Source organism: Manacus vitellinus, unplaced genomic scaffold, assembly GCF_001715985.3.
Source record: "Manacus vitellinus isolate BGI_N305 unplaced genomic scaffold, ASM171598v3 scaffold_21_pilon, whole genome shotgun sequence".
In the NCBI taxonomy this organism is placed as follows: domain Eukaryota; kingdom Metazoa; phylum Chordata; class Aves; order Passeriformes; family Pipridae; genus Manacus; species Manacus vitellinus.
Genome location: NW_021939546.1, coordinates 4,884,588 through 4,907,132, shown reverse-complemented (window position 1 = coordinate 4,907,132; position 22,545 = coordinate 4,884,588). Strand labels below are relative to the sequence as shown.

Below are 22,545 nucleotides of genomic sequence, written 5' to 3'. Positions count from 1 at the left end.
GTGAAGTTTAGGCCTGCAGCTACTTAGTGAGAGCCAAGTTATAGACCAGGCTTGTCCAGTGTTTATATTGGAAACTTCCCTAAAGTTCACTGCACAAATCTGGCTAGGCACCCTTAGAATTGTTAAATATTTTGTTGCCAGAATAACACAATTATTACATTTAGTATTACATATAGTTTTACATCTAGAGAGAGAAAAATGCTTGGCTTTAGGGTGCTGTAGGCTTTATATAATGGTTTATTGTTCCAGGTGAGGACCGAGAATTTCTGGAATATTTTCCTCTTGCACTGTGAGATCCTGGGTAGGAAAAGCTGGTTTTATTAGAAATAATACACTGAGCTTTGCTAATTTGATAAATAGGGCACATGTGCTTGTGAATGACTCCCTTTCTCATTTGTGTTTAGAACAATGCAGGTCCTAAAGCACAAAGATCCTCTCTAAGGAAGGAATTCTTTCCATTTCAGAGATGAAAGTTTCAAATTGGTAGTATGTGGTGAAAACTCACATTGCCAGTTTTTCTGTCCAAGACAAGACAGGACAGGCCAAGAACTGAAGTGTTTCAGGATCACATTTGCAGTAGTAAATAATTAATTTTTTTAAAGTATGTTCATCTTATATTTGCTAGTCATTTCTCTTAAACTCCCTTTAATATATTTGGGTTTGCTTTTTCTGCTAATTTTAATGTATGAACTGAATATATTTTCTGGTTAGGATTTTAATTTTTGCTGATTATAAGATTATCTGCTTTTAAGAACTGTAAAGTTTTAAGGGGCTGTATAGTAGTTAAGCATTATTGGTTATATTTCTGTTCCACAGTCACAGAATCCCAGACTGGTTTGGGTTGGGAGAAACTTTAAAGCCCGTCTCATTCCACCCCCTGCCATGGGCAGGGACACCTTCCACTATCCCAGGTTGCTCCAAGCCCTGTGTAAACTGGCCTTATTTGTTGTAGAAACTCCACAGGATCTGTGACTGCAGTATATCTGCCAGATAGCTTAACATTTTTGCTGTCAAATTATTATATATTATATATATATTTTGTATAATATATATATATGTCCAGTGTGTGGCACCCAGGGCAGCTGAGCCTTCAGCCCATCGTAGGCTTCAGCCCAACGTGTTGGTAGATGTTTTGATTAGACTTAATAAGATGCAGTTAAATCAGTGTTATTGTGGCAGTTATCAGTCAGTTTTTGTAGATTGGTAGATTCATTCATTTATTGAAGAGGAAAAAATCCTTTAGGAGAAGCAGTTTTGCAAACAGAAGGTTCAGATGTGGGCACTGCGAGCGTGGACAAGGTGGTGGCACTGGGGATGGCTCACTTGTGGTACCACCACTGGTATCACTCCTGCTTTCCTAAACCTCAGGAGTTAAGGCAAGGCAAGTGCTCCCTGTTGTTTCCTGGGGGTGTGGAGCCAGGATCCCCAGAGGAGAAGGTAGGAGCTGCCGGGAGGTTGGGAACGGGGAACCGTGGCTGTTTGTTTGTGCTGTTCTCAGGGAAACAGCCCTGTGCTTACATTCCTTGCAAGTTAATAGGGTCGCACCAGAGAGTACACCTGACTTGGATGACCCTTTTCTCCTCCCAGAGTAAACATTCCCTCCTAGCCCAAGTTTGGATCAGAGGGATCAGCTGTGTTGAGTACTGAACCTGGATTGGAGCAGGGTGAAGTGTTCCTGTTCCTTTCCCTGACAGTACTCTGAGCTGTGGGGAACAGGACCTGAGAACATCTACCAGACCTGAGTGTTGGGAGATATTGGGGTTTAAGTTTACAGAAATGCCTGAGCTCAAAAGCCAGCTCAGTGAGTAGAAGGACCTCAGTCTAACACAGATATTTACATCTGTTTAATTTAAGGAGTACACATTTGCCTAAGAGCTGGCAATGATGTGTTTTACTTCTGTAAATTGTCACAAACGGTGTTTATGTGAAAAATACTTTCACTGAAGCACTGCACAAACCCAGTTCCACAGGTGAAGGTCTGAGCCCTGCCAAGGGCCCAGGAAAGAACAGGAACAAGAACCTTCCTGGGAGAGCCCTTTGCACAAACCTGGCAGTGTTTGCAACTACCTGTGGAAAATGCTGTTGAAATCTTTACTGAAATCTGTTTGCTTAAATTAGGTTTTCATTTTAAATCTTCCTTATGTTCTCATCATTTTTTACATGAAACCTCATAATTATCCCCAAAGAAATGTTCAATACAGACTTTTCTTCCTCTCAAAGTTTCAGGCAGTAACTGGGAAATCATGTGGAATCATCTGATTCACAGATGACTTTCAAAACAGTGTTCAGAGCTGTTTGAAATAGTATTTCCTGCTACCTAATCATCATAAAAAACTACCAGTGTTACTCTTGTAAAATAATACAGGAAATGCAAAAGGCAAAATATGTTCCTCTTCTAAGTAGGACAGAAATAACTTTTTTTGAGTCTTCAGTGCCACAGTACAGCTGAGCTGCACAAAACAGCGCAGAAAGTGTCTTCTTAGTTTCTCATGACCGAGAATGAACCATCTAATTCTCTTTAGGGAAATGTCCACAGTCAAATCCCCTACCTGGCTTGAATCTTTGGCATATTTTGCTTTTCAGAAACCACATCTTTATCACACCTGATTAGAGGAGGTCTGGTAGCTGGAGAAGTGCTGCCATATTTTATTAATGTAGTATTTGACAGCTGTTAACTAGTGAAACCAGAGATAGGTGCTCGCTTGACTAAAAGGTGTGCACCTGATACCCGTCACAGAGAACCCAATTAACCTTTAGGCTCCATATATTGAATTACCAACCTGGCTGCTGGAAATTGGCTGCAAATAAACTTTCAGGCAAAGCTGGTTTTGCTTGCTCAAATGGTCTTTTGCTATTGTGTGTGGAATTTATCAAATTAAATATATATATAAATATGTAAATATATATCTCCAGGTTACTCCTCATGGTTTGTCCTTGGGGGTAAAGAATGTTCATCTCTGCTTTCTCACCACTAAACTGACAATCATTTGTGAGTTTTGTGGGGCATGTACACCTTGGTTTTGTTGGGATTAGCTGTAGCAAGCTGGTACACACCTCTTACACTTGCTTTACCCATCCCTCCCACTCCTCTCTCCCCATTAAATAGTGGGAGCAAATAACACTCTTGGGATCGATTCTCCATTGAGCATCTGCACAGTAACTGATAGAGGATACTCTCCAGGGGGTATTCTGGGCACAATTATCTGCTGGGTGAAAGAATATCTATTATTAAAAGAGTGAAAATCTGTTGAAGTGAACTTGAGCAGTCACAGGAAACTAAAGCAACTGTTGGATTTTGGGCCAGTGTTGCCAACCTTCAGTAAACCGTGTGATGTGATGCTGCCGGTATTTCTTGTCCGTGTGGTATTTTAGCTATGCCAGTTGTACTTCAGAGAAACTGAGGGGGTTTTGCTATTTAATGAACTGTGATGTTATTTGTCTTTAGCAAAAGACAGTTGACTGGACGCCCTTTTGTGTTTATGTGACCTCACAGAGTGAAAAGTAAATTAATCAAATTCAGTAAGCCAGTTTTTTATGGGAGATAAAAACATTGCTGCAGTAGTATAACCAGCTCTTCTAGAAACAAATATTTGATAGTGTTTCTATGGTGAGATTTTCTGTTTGTTGGGAAAGTTTTTGATTTTGTTTGAAATTCAGATGAATTTATACACTTGTTTGGTCTGGTGACTTGTTTACCTGATGCCACTTGTACTTTTCTCTTGCAGGAAATCCACGACTTGTTTAAAGATTATGAAATCAAGTATTGTTATGTGGACAGAAATAAAAGAACAGGTAAGAACTTAAAAACTTCCAATGATAGATGCTTAAATTCTGTGAGGAACATCATCTACAGGGTATGAAGTCATCAGCTTCTTTCCTGTCAATCACTTGGGCTCTTTGTCCCTCAGGGCCTCTGTTGGTGGCTCAGTTTGTCACCTTTCACTGAAGGCTGTGGGAAGTTGGAAATTTAGTGATGTTGGCCAGAAGTGAGTTGGTTCACTATGGTCTCCCCTAGTGAGTGTCTCTTTGGGACAAAACTAGCGCCAGCTGTGTCTGAATTCCCTTGGAACACTGATCCTGAGGCTTCTCTTAGGACAAACCATGTGTGCCTGAGGGGAAAATATACCCAGATGCTTTTCCAATTTGCTCGTGTCAGAAAACACTTTTTCCCTGTGAGGGTCACCAGGTTGCCCAGAGAGGTAGTGGAGTCTCCATCCTTTGAGATAACAAGAACCCATCTGGACATGGTCTTTTGGTGGGTGATCCTCTTTGAGGAAGGGGTTGGACAAGATGACCCTGCCAACCTCATCCAGTCTGTGATTGTGTGAAGTGTTTTATGGGCTGAAAACCCAAAAAGGATCTAATAACCTCAAAGTGAGAACTGGAGGATGTTGTCAGCAAAGATATTCAGTAGTATCTGTAATGTACTGACTTCAGTAGAATATTTAGTAGTAAATAATAGCAAATAACAGTCTAATAGTAGAATAGTAAATAATAGACTAATAGTAGAACATCTAATTTAGTTCCCCAAGTATAAAATTTTGTTGGGTTACATGTAGTGGTGTTTGTGTTTCTGTAGCCACTTTTTGAGTTAATTGCTCATGATGTTCAATTGATAATTCCAGCCTTTAGACAGATATGCTGTAATATATATTTATCTATTGCATCTTTGGGGTAAACCTCAAACTCATTCCTTTTGGGGCTTTCAGGGGGAGGGAGAGGTGTAGTAAGTGCCTCTAAAGCTATGGGAGGTATAACCTGTGTTGGTCTCTTGCAGCATTCGTTACTCTGTTGAATGGAGAGCAGGCTCAGAGCGCCATTCGGAAATTCCACCAGTATTCCCTGCGTGGAAAAGAGATATCTGTGCAGCTCCAACCCACGGATGCCTTGCTGTGCATCACTAATTTGCCCATTTCATTCACCTTGGAAGAGTTTGAAGAACTTGTGCGTGCCTATGGCAACGTGGAGAGGTGTTTCTTGGTGTACAGTGAGGTCACTGGCCATTCCAAGGGCTATGGCTTTGTGGAATACATGAAGAAGGACTCTGCTGCAAAGGCCAGGCTGGAACTTCTGGGGAAGCAGTTAGAGGAGAGCACTCTGTTTGCACAGTGGATGGATGTGAACCAGCTGACCACAAACCTTATTCACTCCAAGTGCCTTTGTGTAGATAAATTACAAAAAGACTGTGCTGACTCAAAAGAACTGATTCAAGCTTTCTCCCTGAAGTACAAACCTGTGTTCTGCCAGGTGGGTTGGGTTTCTGTCTTATGCAAAATCAAGGTTTCACTCTTGCTGTCTTTGGCTTTTGTTTTTCATAGAACTAGTGAATAGCTGTGCATCTGCAATGTGAGATGTGATACAAATGCTTTACCGGTATGGGTTTGCAGTGATGTATATTTGGGAATTCTGCAGGATACCACTCCCATGAAGTGCCAGTAAAATGTTAGTAAGACATTCCCTCCTCATGTAATTTATTGAAAATAATTTTATTTTTGAGAGCTTTAAAAGTGATGGTTTTATTGCTTTTTAAAGCCAGAGTGTATGAAATAGTTTACCTGATGAAATATATATATGTATATATGGATTTAATGAATATATTAAGAAACGTCCGCAGATATTTAACCTGTGTTTTCCCTAACTGAGGAGGATACAGACTTGGCACCTCATAGTGCTGGACTTGCCAGGTGTGGAAGTGGTACATGTGTAGGAAAGTTTGCAGGTACAGAAGAGGTAGATCCTTACAGGCCTTTGTAGTGTAAATACTTCCTTCTTATCCTCATGGTTTGCGAGATACAAGACCACAAATAAATGTGGTGCAGACAGAGTACCAGAAACAGGTAGTGGAAAGAAAGCTTTCCTTGTAGTCACACAGTTGTGATTTCCATTACTGGGTTGCTTTTGTTGGTTTTTTTTTTTTCCTTAAGTCTCTCAGAAGGCTGCTCAGGGATTGGGAGGTTGCTCGGGAATTAAGGGATAAGAACCCAGAGATTCCCAGTCTGAGAACAGAAGGACCATCAGGCTGTCTGGCCTGACCACCTGCAGGCCACCACATCCTCCTTAGTGCTCTTTTCGAGCCCCAGTAATTTGTAGTTGGCCAGAGTAAATATCCTTAGACTTGCTCGATCCAAATATACCAGGAGATCAATAAATTGAAGGTAACTCTTTCCAGAAACTGCCCATCCTGTGCTATTTTGAACTCATGTCTCTTTTCTCAGTTGGATGTATCTGGCTTCAGCTTCACCTCACTGATAACTAAATTGAGGAGCTTTTACTCCCTATTATTTTCTTCCTGTAAGAAGGTATTAAATGCTGCAATCAAGTCTCTTGCTCAATCTTTGTTTAATTAGCTAAACAGATTGATCTCTTTAAGTCTTTTACTTCAGGGCTTTTTTTCCAGCTGTCAGATAATCTGTTATCAGCTCCTCCAACAAATTTCCAACATCCTTTTAAAAATTCTGAATTTCAGAGAATACCAGGCTTCTCTGATAAAGGTGGGTTTCACTAAGAGGATTCTGCTGTGCAGTTAGAGGCACTTAAAAATTGATTTTTACCTCCATAGTAATACTTGGGTCACACCTGCAGTAGGTAAGAAGAGTCAGTTTGTGTCTGCATCAATAAATGGCACTAAATACTATTTGTGTAAAATCAGGAGGGAGGAGATAGGTAAACAATAGTTCAAATTTGATAGATGCAAAAGGGAAGAGGGTGGATGAATTCTCATCACCGGTGCTAATTAATTATGAGTGAGGTGACCCAGAAATTAAGGACAAAGAAAAGAGGAGGAGGAAGACTCAAGAAAGTGTGAAAAAAGCAAGGAGGGGGATGTAACATAAAGGATAGAGATATAAGGGGAAAATCAGGAGAGGACAGAGCAGCAGAAACCTTGGTGGGGAGGGAATTTCAATAGACAATGACTGGGAGAAGTGTTTTTGTCTGGAAAACTCCTTAGCATACCTCTTGTGCTGCTTTCATGGCTTAGTTCTGCTCGTAACTCTGATCAGTATTTCATCATGTAAATACAGTCTTTTACCTGAAATATTTAGCTGACCTCACAAAATAAACTCTGGTTTATTTAATTTTATTTCATCTTATTCATTTTATTTCATAAACTGGTTTATTTCATCTTATTCCACAGTTACCGTTTATTTCTAAATCGGTTTGATTTTTCCTCTGTTGACAATAGAAATATTCAGTCAGGAAGAGCTGAAGCCAGACACTTACATGTGGATATTAGGGAAAATGGCTTTTCCTAAGACTTACAGGAAAGTGTTTTGTCCTTTGCTTCAGCAAAATGGACCAGAAAACCTTTCAAGAAGGTCTCCACTGTTATCTGATAGGGGCAGAGGGTTTTTTCTTCAGTCCTGTTTGCTTGGGAAGTTTAAAAATTCCTGAATTCTTTGCAAGAATATTGGTAGCTGCAGTTCCACATGTTAAGGGAGTTTTTAACTGTGTTTCAGTTTCACTAAAAGTAAAATATGTATGTTCTGTAGCTTCAAACCTGTCTTTTCACAAGTACCTCAGGTCTTTACCAGTACACCTAAACTGATATTGAAGTAAAATACAAATATAAAATATAGACACACACACATATATTTAGCATAAACACATCTGTGTGTGTATTTATGTATCAATATGTGTATTCTCCAGAGCTCTGGCTTTAACAGTGCCAATAAACATCTGACCACCCCCTTTTTCTTCAAAAGCTTTGAAATTTAATTTTCAACTCTTAGTGTAAGTTTGTAGGGCTTCACAACTGGGAACAGGTTGTTTTCATCCAATGAAATCTAGAGATTTCCTCTCTTCCCCATCAGAGCTGGTGTCAGGGTATCATTTCTATTTATTTTGGGACCGGAGATTTTGGCCTAAGCTTCATCCCTCCCTTGTCACCCTCTTTTTTTGTTGAATTTAAATCTGCTCATTCTGCTATAAAACTCTACAAACAAAGGCCAGAGCACTGTGTGACACGTAAGCCTGTTTCCAGTCTGCTTGATTGATCAGTCTGGCATCTTCTCTTGGCAGTAGACACAACCACAGACTTCATATTCTCCTAAAAGGCACCAGATACTGGTGGAATTTGCATTGTTGCATGTTTCAGCAGCTGCCCCGGAGCTTGATGAATGACATTTTGATTATTGCAGGCTTCAAAACTGAAGAATAAAAATTGGTGCAGCATCCAGCTGTATTTACAGTTTGCTTCTGATTCCTCCTTTGTTCTCTATATATGTGTTAAATACATTTTGTAGCTGAGGTTCTCCATGAGACCACAGAATCAGCTAGGTTGGAAAAGACCCCTGAGATCATCAAGTCCAACCTTTGACATGACACCACCTTGTCAACTAGACCATGGCACCGAGTGGCACATCCAGTCTCTTCTTAAACACCTCCAGGGACAGGGACTCCACCACCTCCCTGGGCAGCCCCTTCCAACATCTGATCACTCTCTCTGTAGAGAATTTCTTGCTAATGTCTAACCTAAATCTCCCCTGGCACAGGTTAAGACTGTGCCATTTAGATTGGAGCGGAGGTGGGAATTGAAGTAGATAAGTATGAATGCCAAATGTCCTATGAAAACATGGAATTCAACTTACAGGAAAGACTTTTGAGACAGGAAAGTCCTGGTTTGGGTGGGCATTGATCTCGGTATCAGCTGGGAAAGGTTTTGGAAGAGATAAGTGGAAATGCTGCAGGGCAGTCCCTGGAATTGGCCCTTTTGCTCTGTTGTTGCAGTTTGCCCAGGATGAGGACGGTGGCACCGGGGACTTTGCCGTGGTCGAGTACGAGAGCGCGGAGCAGGCGGAGAAGGTCCGGGAGCTCACGGATGGAATGACCCTCAAAGGGAGGAGAGTCCAGGTGTCCTACTGTGCCCCCGGAGCGCCGGGAAGGAGCACCTTGGCAGCACTTATAGCAGCCCAGAGGATGGTGAGATACCTGCACACCTCTCCTCAGGATGGGTTGGACACCGGGTTTGGGACACGGGGATTCAGCTGCTTTGCTTTAGGAAAAGGAGCCAAGCTTTCAGAAGCATCAACATTTTGAGTTGCTTGGAGCAACCTGGTCTAGTGGAAGGTGTCCCTGCCAATGCAAAGGAGTAAAATGAGATGATCTTTAAGGTCTCTCCCAACCCAAATCATTCCCTGATTCCATAATTCTGTATAGTCAGTCCAGTTCAGGCTCTTTCCAGGGCAAAGCATGGACACATAGTGCCAGGAAGAAGGACAAAATATGGCCATAAGATATCACAAAGTTACACCTACATGTCTCTGGGATTTTAGTAAATTTAATTTTCTGTGAGAGGAATCTTTCCAGTTCAAAACAAAACTAACTGGAAGTGCAGTTGTTTGACAAGCTAAAACTTGGTTTAAAACAGAGAGGAAGAATTTGTCAGTTTTAAGATAAATTTCAAGGTAGGAGAAGAAATAGTTTAATTTCATGCTCAGTATAAAAGAAAGCTTTTTGCACCCACGTCTTATCAAATTATTTCCTAGAGAATTGACTGTGATAAGTGTTACATGGAAGTGTCTTAAATGCAGAGACACAGTTTCATCACTTCAACCAAGTCTAAACCACGTCTTTATAAGGAGAGGAGTAGTCTGTTATAAGTGAGTATATGATATTCATGCCAACAGTGCCTCTCTTACTCTCCTTTGTTGATAACTCCATTTCGGTTTAAGGAAAAAAAAATGTATGTCAGGAGAAATAATATGCTTGAAGTTCTCTTGAAATAGTTTGTTAGGTGTTTCACTGGAAGGAAAAAGAGCAGGAAATAGGGAAAGAAATGTTTTTTTCTGTGTCAAATGAAATGTGTACACTGACATCACAAAAGTTTGAGGGATTTACATGTATTCTTTGTTTTCTCCTGCTTCTAACATTTTTGTATCTCTCTTCATTGGAGATGAGGAACAATAGGAAAGGCTTGCTCCCAGAGCCAAATCCAGTGCAGATCATGAAGAGTTTTAATAATCCAGCAATGTTGCAGATGCTGCTGCAGCCCCAATTGCGTGGCCACGCTGTTAAACCTGGTGAGTTGTTTTAAAACAGAATTCAAAAAAGAAACCCTGTTCTTAGTGGTACAAGGCTTTCAGCAGAGAAGTAGAAATTCTGTTTAAAACCTGTGCAGACTGTTTCAATGTGTTTGAATAGACAGTTTCACATTTTATGAAAGCAAAAGCAAGAGGTGGTTTGCTACACTCTTGTGTTTGGGGAGAATTTAGTGTTACCTACAGATGTCTTCGTGTTAAATCTGTGACCTCTGAATGTTTATAGCAGAAATGGGCTTAGAAAGGAATATCCTCTGCAAGACTTTGGGGAGTTGAAATCTGATTCTAGATTGAATTTTGCAGCCCGAGTCTTTCTGCTGTTATTCCCAACGTAAATCTTTATTCACCTGGATGGTACCATAGCTGTGCAGAGCATTTCATAACAGCATTAGCCAAAAACATTTCTGTCTTCTCATTAGAGGGGTGTGAATAAACACATAAACCCCAATATAATTACATTTCAAATGGTGAAAATATTAGAAACAGGACCAGGTAATTAGGAGAGTCAAGTGGGGGTCAGCTAAGAGTGTGTGACACAATCTACTGACAGAAGATACACAGAAAGGGTGTGTGAAGTGACCACTTTAGTGAAGGAACAGTTCAGCTAATGCTGAATTTCAGAGCACTTCAGATAATGCTGTGGCCCTGCAATGAGCTCAGACCTTGCTGCATCTTCCAGGGAAACTCAGCTCTGGAGGAGCACCTGGAGAGCACCTTTGAGCTCTCAAATGCTGGGAATTGCAGATCAAAGCTGGGGGTATTGAAAAGTTTTGTAACCCTTTCCAGCCTAAATGAGTCTGTGATTCTATTATAGTGACCTTTGGTACACAGGAAAATTTCATGGAAACCAAATTTAAAATTACAGAATAACTCTTACAAAGATTTTTCTTGGCTAACTTGTAAAATACTGCAATTTTTTTGTGTGTTTGTGAAACAGTTCTTGGAGCATCTGCAGCTTTACCTCACCTTATAAATTCAGCAGTTGGCCCCCCTTTTTTGCAGCTGAACAAAGTTCATCAGGTATGTGACAAAAGAACTTTCATCCAAATAGGTATTTGGGAAGATCTCAGCATGAAAAATCCTCTGCAAGTTGTAAGAACTTACACCTAAACTCAGGTGTTCTCATCAAAGCTGTAAGGAAAGCTCTGTGTTTTGAGGTGGGCGTGTAAGAGCAGGCTGTGCTTACTATCCACAAGTGAGTTATTTAGTCCTAACTGAGCTTCTGATTTATTAACACCTGCAGAGGAAGAGAAAATTTGTCATTAGTGACAAAAACTCCTCTTTAAATTTGATCTCGAGGAGCTTGGCACATCCCTTTCTTTTGCAACTGCTCATACATCCTTCCTGTAGAGACTTGATTATTTTATCTTATTCAAACCAGCAAGTTTATCTTCATTTTAAAACTTGCAGGGGCCAAAATGTGGTACATATGCCATAAAAATAGTGAATTGCAGATGTTGCTTCTTAGTCATAACCCTCCCCAACGTTATAAGCTGTTTAAAGTGTTCTCAGAGTGCCTGGAATTCCAGATGGACACCAGAATTTCTGAAAGATGCTGTGAAGGATATTTGGGATGAGTTTGCCCTGGAAATTGGAGATGGGAATATGCACCCACACCAGAACTCCTCCTTGCTGGGTGCACTTGGCCTTGAGCTGAGGTTCTGTCAGGGATTTCTCCAGCTCTGCCAGAAGCCAAAATTCAAATTTAATATTCATGGCAGGGATTTTCATAAATGTCTATAAGGGGTTGGAGTTCAATTGCTTTGACTTACTATTTCTGATGTTTCAGAAGTTCACATTTAAAAACTAGAATCCCCACAAACATTAGTTATTTCTGCTGTTTTTTTGGCAAACACAGACTTACAGATCTTAAAAAGACCAAACTAAAATGCAGAGATATTCCTTATATTAAGTATATTTAGCCTTTCTGTTTTTTCTGCTAAAAGCTGGTAGGTGAGTATATTACTTCTGAATAAATGCTACTTAATTTTGCTCCATCAGCTGAGCTGCTTTTGTGCATATTAAAAATACATAATTTTTTCAGGTTTTTTTTTTATTAAAATGACATTTTCAGATGGTGTGTTTAGTTACTGCTGCTCTGTCTTCAGCCTTGGAGAGTCTGTGCTTCCTTGGAAGGCAATGTGAGTGTTTGCTGCTCACAGCTGGAGACAGGCCTGTTTTACACAGTTAACAGTGGGATTGATGATGATCCAGTGGTTTTTGGCTCTGGAGTTGTGCAGCCAAACAACTCAGTATTTTCTCTGTACAGAGACTTACAAGTCTAATTCTCATCCCGGGAGCTTCCTGTCATTTAATCAGCTCCAAACCTGCTCTGGTAGCCTGAGTTTTATTGTCAGTGGTTTGATTATCCCAGTTTCTTCTATTAGGCACATTTTTCTGGTTTTAGGTGGACTTATTTGGACTATTCTCTAAAGCCAGAGAACCAGGTCACTGTTTTTATTGTCTTTAAATGTTGTCACAAACTAGAGGAACAGGCACCTTTCCAGTCACACTGATTCAGCTTCCTGCATGCCTTGGGTTTGTATTTTGTATTCGAGGTTTTGTAAAGAAGAAACAGTAATTTAGGATGATTATGCCAAAACATTTAAAAAATAATTAATAAAAATGATTCAGCAGAGGGAATTTGAAGGTTATTCATCCAGTAATCTTTCGACTCAAGGTAGCCTTTCAACTTATTTAATTTGTCTTAGTTATAAATTATCATGTGCCAAAATAATACATTTTAAGCTTTCTCAATGGTGTTTTCCTCAGTCATCCAGCAGTTTTTAAATCTTTGTTAACCCAGAGACTTTCCTTTGAGGATTCTGACCAAACTGATTTTTCCACTCTTGTGTTTCTCAGAGTTTTACAATTGGACTGATACATTTTCTTTGTTATGTAGCCAAGTTTAGAAGGAACAGTCACTGGCATTGGAGACAATAAGCAGCCCTGGATAATTCCTACTGGAATTCACTAAGACAATTAAAATAGCAGCTGCATAACTAATCTAGATATGGCACATCTTTTTTTTAAAAGGCACATTTCTGAGTCCAGACGACCATATTAAGGGTTTTTCCCAAGGGATTTAACCCTTCCATACAGAGACACAACCTAGGATTGAAAATACTGGTGAGGTGTTATGCAGGAGCTGCCTTCTTTTGGGGTTCCACCTTCATTCCCTGGTTTTGGTGATCTTTCCTATGTAGGAGACTTGATAAAAAATGAGGGAAGCTGTGCTTGTCCTGGTTTGACACAGTCAGTGTCCCATAAATCTATTTTTACACCACTGTACAAAAAGGTTTGTAGAACAACCTATATTTTACCTGGCAAATCATACTCAGGAGCTGTTGCCAGGAGGACAATTTCAATAAAAAGCATACATCATTTTGTCTTTTCAGGTTTATTTTAAGCCACTGTGCTGGTCAGGGCACATAATGCTGAATATATCAGTAGCAGAGTCTAAACGTGATGCCACAAAATTATTAATTAAGTGGGTCAGTTCTGGTGAGAAACTGACCCAGAATATTTTGAATTAAAAATATTGCTATTTTATGGAGTTGCCAATCTGTAAGCACTGTGATTTGTAAGCTTTCTAATAGCTTTGGAGCGGGATTTCATGTAGAGAGTTGCCAGTAAAAAAGGGAGGGGGAGAAAGGTATCTGGATATTCCTCTTTGGAGGTAAAGATACTGTGAAGCAGGGGGTGAAAGTCACTCCCAGTCGCAGCAGAGGCCTGTGAAGGTGGAGGTTGTGGATTAGAATTGCAGTGCAGGGCACAAAGCAAATGTAACAGACAATGAAGCCCTTTTTCACAGAGCTCAGAACTCCCTGAGCTCCTCCAGGCTCATCTTACTGGCACTGGAGGTAACTCCAGTCCATCCAGTCGGGCTGTGGGGGCTTCAGACACACTGAGCCCTCCCTGTTGGCTTTCCCAGGGGCTGCAGTGGGGTCTGGGCTGTGTTTGGAGATACTTTGAGCCTTTAGAAGCCATCCAGTGGTTGTGAGGTGAAAAAAAAGGCTGGGTGGTCGAGAGCTTAAACCAACTTGAAATAACTTTCTATGAGTGAAGCAAAACTAGTTGTGTGGAGGGAATTGTTATTTTCCTTTGCTGAATTAACTCAAAACTTAAATTCCTTCAAGTGGTAACATCTGAAAATGTTTCAAGAGCGTTCTGTTCTCCATGACTGTCATCTAACACTTGTTTTAATCATTTCTCAGAGCTCAGTTCTGGGGAGCACATCCAACCTGCTGCTGCAGAGCCCTGCCCACCTGCCACTGCCCCAGCAGCAGCTCCTGAAGATGGAAAACATCCAGGCTAACAGTGTAAGGTCATCACTGGAACTTTGACTCTTTGGACAGTCTTAAAACTGCTGAAACAAATAATTTTTTCATCGAGTGTCCCTGCCTATGAGAGGGGATTGGAACTTGATTATCCTTAAGGTCCCTTCCAACCCAACTCCTTCTTTGTGTCTATGATCCAATATAATTGAACAGTTCAGTGTAGCTGAAAGATTAACTGAATGTGAAAGTTATAAGAAATAGCTGTGGACAGATTATTTTATCATTTACATAGTTTTTTATTCTTCCTTATAGAAACCAGGTTTGCTGGGAGAACCTCCAACAATGCTCCTCCAGACAGTGCTGGGAATAGGGATGATGCCAGCAGTGAGCTCAGGAATGGGAACCCGAGGAGAAGCTCTGAAGTGTAAATGGCATTTTGTTTCGTACCAAATCAGTAGAAATGCTCAGCTTGAAATGATGCATCTGACTGGTTCCCTCTGTACCAAAAGCAATGGAGTTTTAACATTCAGTCTGTGACAGATGTCAGTTTTAAATGCAAATTTCTGTGCCAGTGATGCCCTTTTTTTCATGAGGAAAGCCCAGTTGTGATACTGAGGGTGTTCAGACTGGAGAAGAGGAAGCTTCAGGGAAACTTAGAGCCCCTTCCAGTGCCTAAAGGGGCTCCAAGAGAGCTGGAGAGGGATGTTTGGCAAGGGTCTGGAGGGACAGGACAAGGGGGAATGACTTCCCACTGTCAGAGGGTGGGGTTAGATGGGATAATGGGAAGAAATTCTTCCCTGTGAGGGTGGTGAGGCCCAGCACAGGTTGCCCAGAGAAGCTGTGGCTGCTCCACCCCTGAAAGTGTCCAAGGCCAGGTTGGACGGGGCTTTGAGCAACCTGGGCTAGTGGAAGGTGTCCCTGCTCATAGCAGGGGATGGAATGAGATGAGCTTTAATGTCTCTTCCAACCCAAACCATTCCAGGATGCCATGATCTCTTTTGTTTCCTCCACTGAGCCCTGTGTTGTGCAATCCTAGATGTGATCTGAGTAATGGTCATAACCAGGAGCAAGGAAAAGGTTGCAAGGTGGGGAGGAGGCCTCTTCTGAATATCTAGATTTTAATTTTGGAGAATACTTTCCAGCTCTTTAGTTAAAAGAATTTTTACTAGTGCCAATTGAGGTGGGGTTTCCCCCTCTATTCCAATAGAGGATCCTCTAGGATGTTGTTCCCAGTTTTTTTGAAAGTGAAAGGAAACACAAATTATCATAGTGAATGTTTAGAAAAGCTATTTATTTTATTAAATAGAGTTGTTTTCTTCTGGGATGGTAAAAGAATAAAAACTACCCTCACAGTCCATGTCCTGGGACAGCTGGGAAATAGATCTGTAGCTGCTCTTCCCATCACTCGGTAAAACCCCCAAACAAAACGTGCTGATAAATCTCGTGTAACAGCAAAGTTTCTCCATTTATGGTTGGCTGCAGCATCTAATCTGCCTCCAATTCCAGCAGCAGCAGGGATGGGCATGCTGCCATTCTTCCCAAATCAGCACATTGTTGGACAAGCCATCCCAGGGCAAAATAATGCTCCAGACAAACCCTCTCCGGGCGAAGCCGTTGTGTCGGGATCACAGCCTTATCCTCAGCCCTTGACAACCCTTCCTGCTGGAGCTCTGAGGGCTGGACACACCAAACAACAGAACCAGCTCAAAAGCACTGACACAAATCTGGGGGTAAGGAAGATTGAACACAAATATTTTCTTTCTTTCTTGCATATGGATTTTCTCTTTATTTTAAGAGTTAATGGCAACTTAGTGCAGTTCTTCACCAGATCACAGGATCATCCATGAGACATCTTAAGGTCATTTCAGTAATGAAGAATAGGGAGAGAACAATGATGCTCTTTGGTGGTCCAAGTGACTTAACAAAGGAGTCTTCACAATGCTGGAGGGGTTTTTTTTCCATGGGTTTGCCTCATAGTATTTGATGATGAAATTTATCTCGAGGGCAGTGTCTCTTTTAAAGGCTGAAAACTGAACTTGTGGTTGAATTTCGTGGCTAATCAGGAGCAATTCTTGTGTGTGTGTGTGTGTGTGTGTGTTTGCATACATATAGAGAAATATAGATATATTTGTGTGTGTTTGTAAATTTTCCACTTCTAATCCTTTCCTCCTTAGCCCCAGCTGACATATTTTTAGTCTACATTAGTTTTTTTATATATTATTTATTCCCTGGGAGAACGATGGGATGGGATTCAAGTTGAACCAGAATGGTCTGGTTATTTCAGAAGTTTTTTTTCTGCCATTAACAGAATTTACTTTTTTATAATATACATAAATACTTTGACATTTATGGGGAAATATATTTGTAATTCAGATTATATCCAGTGTCGGTATCTGTTAGGCAACTTTGACAGGTTTGTTCCTATTTCAGAAAATACACTTTTCATTTTTGAAATCATTTTTTACTGTAATGAAGTGGAATTTTACGTAGGTATAGATACAAAATATAGGGTGTATGAGTATACATATAGAAAATCAGTGTTTTATTTCAGCATTTCATTTGGTTCAAAGGAAATGTGAGCCAGTCCTGACACTTCATTTCCACTCGTAAACATTTTCCCCTTTTAAGTCCAGGCTTACAAATGGACTGATCAGTGGGATGTGTTGTAATGGCAGATTTCAGACAACATCATCTCTCCAGGGCTCATTTGTCCTTTATTTCCCTGTGTCTCCAAGTGAAAAGAGTTGATTTTGTCTTGGCTGTCTTTAATGCTCACTCCCAGCATCTGGAGTTGTTATGATGATTATTATTCCCTGACTTGCATATAAAAGGTTTTCTGTTGTTTGTTTGTTTTGTAATGTCCTTTAAGAACTTGCAGTCTGAAGAGAAACATTCCTATAAAATAATTTGGAAGGAAAAAGCATAGACAGTGTGTCCAGATCGTTGTCCCCAGGATTTATTTTAAAAGTTTTATTTCATAGGGCTAAGTTTTTTTTTTTCCAAACCCTTTTGGGACATTTACCTTATTTCTGGCAAATTTGATAAAAATATAATGCAAACTGCCCTGTCCACTTGTTTCACAGACTCCCTTGAAAAAACAGACTTCACTGCTTGGGGAACCACCAAAAGAAATTCGTCTGAGCACCAACCCCTACTTGAATTTGGCAAGTGTGTTGCCTGGGATGTGCCTGCCAGGTAAGCAAATGTTTCATGGCTTTAATTGCAAGTTTCCACAGCCAGAGTGTGGCAAATGTTTACTCTGTTTGGCTGGTAAATCCAGTGACCACAAAATTTGTCCTCAAGGGAATCTTGCAGTCTGTATTAAAATTTCAGTATCCTGATAGTTAATATTTCGTTTGGGAAGGGTAAATTCTCAGAGGTAATGGGCTTCCTGGTGCAGACAAACTTGTAGAAGCCTTTCACTTCATAGTAGCACTGATTAGTTTGGAGTACAGCCTAATGTGAAGAGGCAAATTTCTGGCTTAATCCCAGAATACAACCTAATTTGTGTGTTTTATACAGCCCGTGTGTTTGTACAAACTGTGTGTTCTTTGTGTTCCCAGCAGCAATTGCCAGCAAAGCCTCCAATCCACAGCAGCAGACTGGCCTTCCAAACAATGTGGTGGATGCTGCTGTGTCTCAGGGAACTGCATCACAACATGCAATGGAGAACTATTTCAGTTACTCTCAGCAGCCTGGGGAGTACACACAGGTACGTGTTTTGCAGCCTGGTTTGTCCCTTGGAGCTCAGCCAGCAGGAATTCTGGCAGACATCCCTGAGATCCCTCCCAGAGCTGCTCATTGTTTTCTCTGTGTGCTCCTGATGCACTTCTTGGCACACGTGTGGCCTGACAGCCCTGAGTGCAGCTGGACAGCTCTGCCCAGCATCATGAAACCACTCCTGGGCTCCCTGCACCCAAACCCACCCTCCTCTTGAGACTGAACCTCTTCACTGGCACTTCATCTCTGTCAGTGTTCAGGATAGATTTAGCACAAAGTACATTCCCTGATGAAATCATAACCCTTGGAAAATTGCTTCTTGAGAGCCTGGGCTCAGGGCAGTCACTACAAAAATGACTTCTTATGACTTCTACCTTGGCTTTTGTCTGTCTTCAAAACTCTGAAGTTTTTCTCTTTCCCTTCCTGAGAAGCTTTTAAATCTTTTTGAGCTTTGGCTGGATCCCAGAGAGGAGTGTTCTGCCTTCCAGCAGTTCCTGCACAGCCTGGGGAATTTTTGCAGTCTCTCCTGCTGGTTTCACTGCATGGGGTGTCTTCCCATGTGCCCCACGTGGTGATCAGAGCATGGCCATAAGGGGGGGAGTCTGGGGAGTGTTGCAGGCTGAGAGCAAGTTCCACAGGCATTGGGACACTGATGACCAGACCCACCTCCCAGATCAGATCTCGTGGCCTAAAGGGGCTCCAGGAGTGCTGGAAGGGGACTTGGGACAATGGCCTGGAGGGACAGGACAAGGGGGAATGGCTTCCCACTGCCAGAGGACAGGGTTAGATGGGATATTGGGAAGAATTTCTTCCCTGTGAGGGTGGTGAGGCCCTGGCACAGGTTGCCCAGAGAAGCTGTGGCTGCCCCATCCCTGGAATTGTCCAAGGCCAGGTTGGACAGGGCTTTGAGCAACCTGGGATAGTGTAAGGTGTTCTCCCCATCCCTCCAAGCAGGGGGCTTGGAACTGGATAGTCTCAAAGGTCTTTCCAACCCAAACCATTCTGTGATTCTATGATTCTGTGAACATTTTGTTTTAACCTGATTATGGGCTTTAAATTTATTTTGATGTCTCCTGGAGGTAGTTTCTAAGCCCAAATCTGTAAACTACTGTCCAAAAAAATCAGCAGTACCGTACTGTTAGTGTTATCAGTATTACCTTGACTACCATGAAGGACTCAAATGGTGTCACATTGCTGCAAAAATGCCACATGTCACCATCCAGCCCTATTGCACTGTCTGCTCCTTCCATGTAACAGGAATTATTACACTGTACCTGCATTACTGCCAGGACAGTGGTGCCTTGTGTGTCTTTTAAGCACTTAATCACAGTTTTAAATGTTTGATTTGAGCTTTATCACTTGTATTAAATGTGTTTTGATGCATCTCGGAGAGCTTTGAGGCTGTAAGAATTGTAGACAGCCATGGGAGAGGATTTTTCCTCCTTTATAGGAGGCTGTTCAGCAGTGGTATCATTATGCTCAGGCACATCACTCTACCCAGGCCAGAGTGGATGGGTTTGAAAATGAAGCCTCTGAGGTGAGAAATACCTTTATTTTCTTGCTGTTTCCACTGGCTGTTTCTCCCATGAGCTGTGAGGCTGCTTTAGACACTGCTTTGTGTGCTGGGAGTGGCTGCTGCCCTGGGGACCCCAGGAATGAGGGGCTGGAGAGCGTGGGATGAGGGGTGCTGCATGGTCACCTGCTGCAGGGCAGCCCTGCACTCCCTGGGATTCATACTCAAATTATCCCCTCTAAAAGCCTACAATCCAGTTAGCTGTAAATTCAGGAATATAAAAATACTCCCACCAAGAAACAGCCCACTATAATGGTATTCCCAGTGTTGAATTTGAGTATTGAAGGACTGTTTCTTGCCCCAGCTGAGGTTTCTGTGACCAAGGAGAAGGACACTCTTTTAAGGAATTATGTAAAGTAAACTATCCCCAAATCCCACATTTTGCTCAAGAAATCACTGCACACCCAAGCTGCTGTGAATGGCACCTCCTGTTAGTGGGACTCAGGCATTTTCATACCTGCTGAGTGCTCATCACTATAGCAAGTAAAAATGAACGATTAAACCTATTTTCTTTCCCCTCCTGGTTGATCCTGGATCCCATTCTGCATTTAGGAATCTACAGGTGGATCTTACCCAGACTACAGTACCTGCTTGCAGGTTGTGCCTCCCCTTTTGAGTGGAGCCCAGGGATCCCAGCAGGCATCCCAGCTTCCTCCCCCAAATCTGTTCCCTAAGGTGAGAGGAGATGGAGCGGAACGGCTGCAGATGCTTCTTACTTGTCTTGTGCTGCCACCGAGTGGACTTCGGCCCACGGCAAGCCCAGGCAGAGCTTTCCCACTGCATTCCTGCTCCTGAGTTGCTCAGGATCACACACAGTTCCTGGTGGGTGTGATAAGGGGTTGGGCAGGATGTGCCAGTGTCAGACCCCCTTAGAGCCCCCAGATGCAGGGGATCAGTGCATTTATGAGTGGTGGCTCTTTTTAGGGAAAGGGCACAAGCTCTGACTCAGGAGCTGGACCTTAAAGCCGATGGAGTCAGGCCTTGGGAGTCGCTTCCCAGGTCCTTGGTAATTCCCAGCCTGGAGTGTTATTTATTGACAGTGTTTGCTGTGGCTCATGTCACTTGTTTTCTTCTTGCCCTCAGGTGACTCCAGCCCGGAGTGAGAAGCGCAGCTCCTCGTACCTCATTTCCTCCCCGGAGCCCGGCCCTGTGGAATTCCCAGCTCCGGGATCCACAGTGCGTTACACAGAGTCCTCCCTCAAAAAAAAACGTGTGTATTGAGCCTGGAACCCTCTCTCCTGCCTGGAGGGGACAAGGCAGGCCTGGACCTCTGCTATTTATTGCTGCCTTAACTCCATACACGTCATCCTGCTCCCTGGGTGGTTGTGGTGGCCCAGGAGGAGCCCCCTCTGTCACGGCACATCCAAGGACACGGTACGTATGTGAGGGATGGCTGGTCCTTGGTGGTCTCACTTTCCCTTGGGACAAGAGGGGACAGTGTTGGCTTTGTCACCTGCCCCACAGAGCAGCTGAGGGCCAGAGCACAGTGACTTGGGAGCTGTGGCAGCTCCACCAGCTGAAAGCAATAAATCCCTGAGGAAGGAAAGCTGATCCTTTCTCCAGTCCTCAGGCTGAGGAACTTAAAAGAGGAAGTCTTGATAGTAATTATTTTGTATTTTTTTAACTCAGAATGTGTGGTTTTTTCCAACCTGACTTTTTCCAGGATTAAGAGTTCTGCATTTACAGCCTTGGCATTTTTAATATTTCCTCTCAGTCCTGGAATGAAGCGATACCAAATGTACTCCCAGAGCCTCGGTGATGTTCTCAATAAATGGCTGGTAAAAGGAAGATGTAATACTGTGCTGCCTTGGAATTTTCAGTGGCATTTGGATAGGTGACAGTTGGACAGTGGAGTAACCTTTATCTGCTTTTAGGCTGAGACTCCGCAGCTTTTCCTGGGAGGCAGTGATTTCCAGTGTGTGGATGTACCTGTCTAACACACGGGGTGTGGTGAAGCCCCTCCTCCTTCCACAGGTGTGTGGGACAGCTGAGCCAGGTGTGTCCCAGCTCTTCCAGGGCCACCCACAGCCATTGTTTCCCAGATTGAGTGTATTTTCCTTTTTCCCTTCTTTTTTTTTTAAGACTTCTTATATTTTTAGCTTATTAAGAATTGTTCTTTTCTGTTGTCAGTCTTTATAGTTAAAGATTAGCAATCCATACTTTTGCAGTCGGTGTTGAGAGGTAAAGGAGGAGCCAGCCCTCATTCCAAGGAATCCTTGGAATCCTTTGCCTTGGAATCATGCAGCAAATCCATTTGGACTGAGTTCACTGAGGCCACAACCTTCCTTACTCTTCCTAGTTAATACTGAAGCCATTTTTCAATAGTGATTTTTTTAAATAAAAAAAAATGTTTTAAACTTTGCCTTCCAGGCTTTGGGATGTGATCAGGATCCATATTTTCAAAGCTTAAAAACAAAAAATTCCAATCACAATCCCTCCTCCCTCAGCTGCTGGGCTCTGGAACTGGCCCACCTTTTGTGCACAAACAGAGAACAGGAGCCTTTCTGGGATTCTACCTGTATGTATTGATAAATTCACTTGTAATATTTTGTTCCAACTGTTTGTATATGCAACTTTCTCAACTTGTTACACTTTTCAATGAAAATAAATTGTTGGTACATATTTAAAGTGGTTTTCTGTGGGAGAAAAACTGGCCTGGACTACTTCAGTCAGGTTAGGTGGGAAAGGTTGTTTTTTAAACATGTTCTGACCACTATTCATATAGAAGTTTTATTTGAAAAGCTCTTTCTCTTTTTAATTTATGATTAAAAAGGTAGGCACATGGAGAAAAAAAAAAGTTCTTTAATAATTTGTTTGTATAAAGAGTAACAAAGTGCTTACAGATTTAACTCAGCTTCCTAAGTGACATACAGAAACAACAGGTAACACTGTAAAAATAAATCTGACCTCGTTGGAGCTCATAATTACAATTTGA

At 41.9% G+C, this 22,545-nt stretch overlaps 1 protein-coding gene across 1 annotated transcript; it reads left to right on the top strand.

Moving 5' to 3' along the window:
* Positions 1–1,314: 1,314 nt before the first annotated feature.
* Positions 1,315–22,235, top strand: RAVER2 (ribonucleoprotein, PTB binding 2). Its single transcript, XM_029959740.1, has 12 exons — positions 1,315–1,437; positions 3,726–3,792; positions 4,778–5,247; positions 8,728–8,919; positions 9,893–10,019; positions 10,975–11,057; positions 14,255–14,359; positions 14,630–14,741; positions 15,824–16,047; positions 17,401–17,512; positions 17,881–18,029; positions 20,694–22,235. The coding sequence occupies exons 1-12, from the start codon at positions 1,315–1,317 to the stop codon at positions 20,829–20,831; spliced, it is 1,902 nt and encodes a 633-aa protein (XP_029815600.1). The 3' UTR covers positions 20,832–22,235.
* Positions 22,236–22,545: the final 310 nt, after the last annotated feature.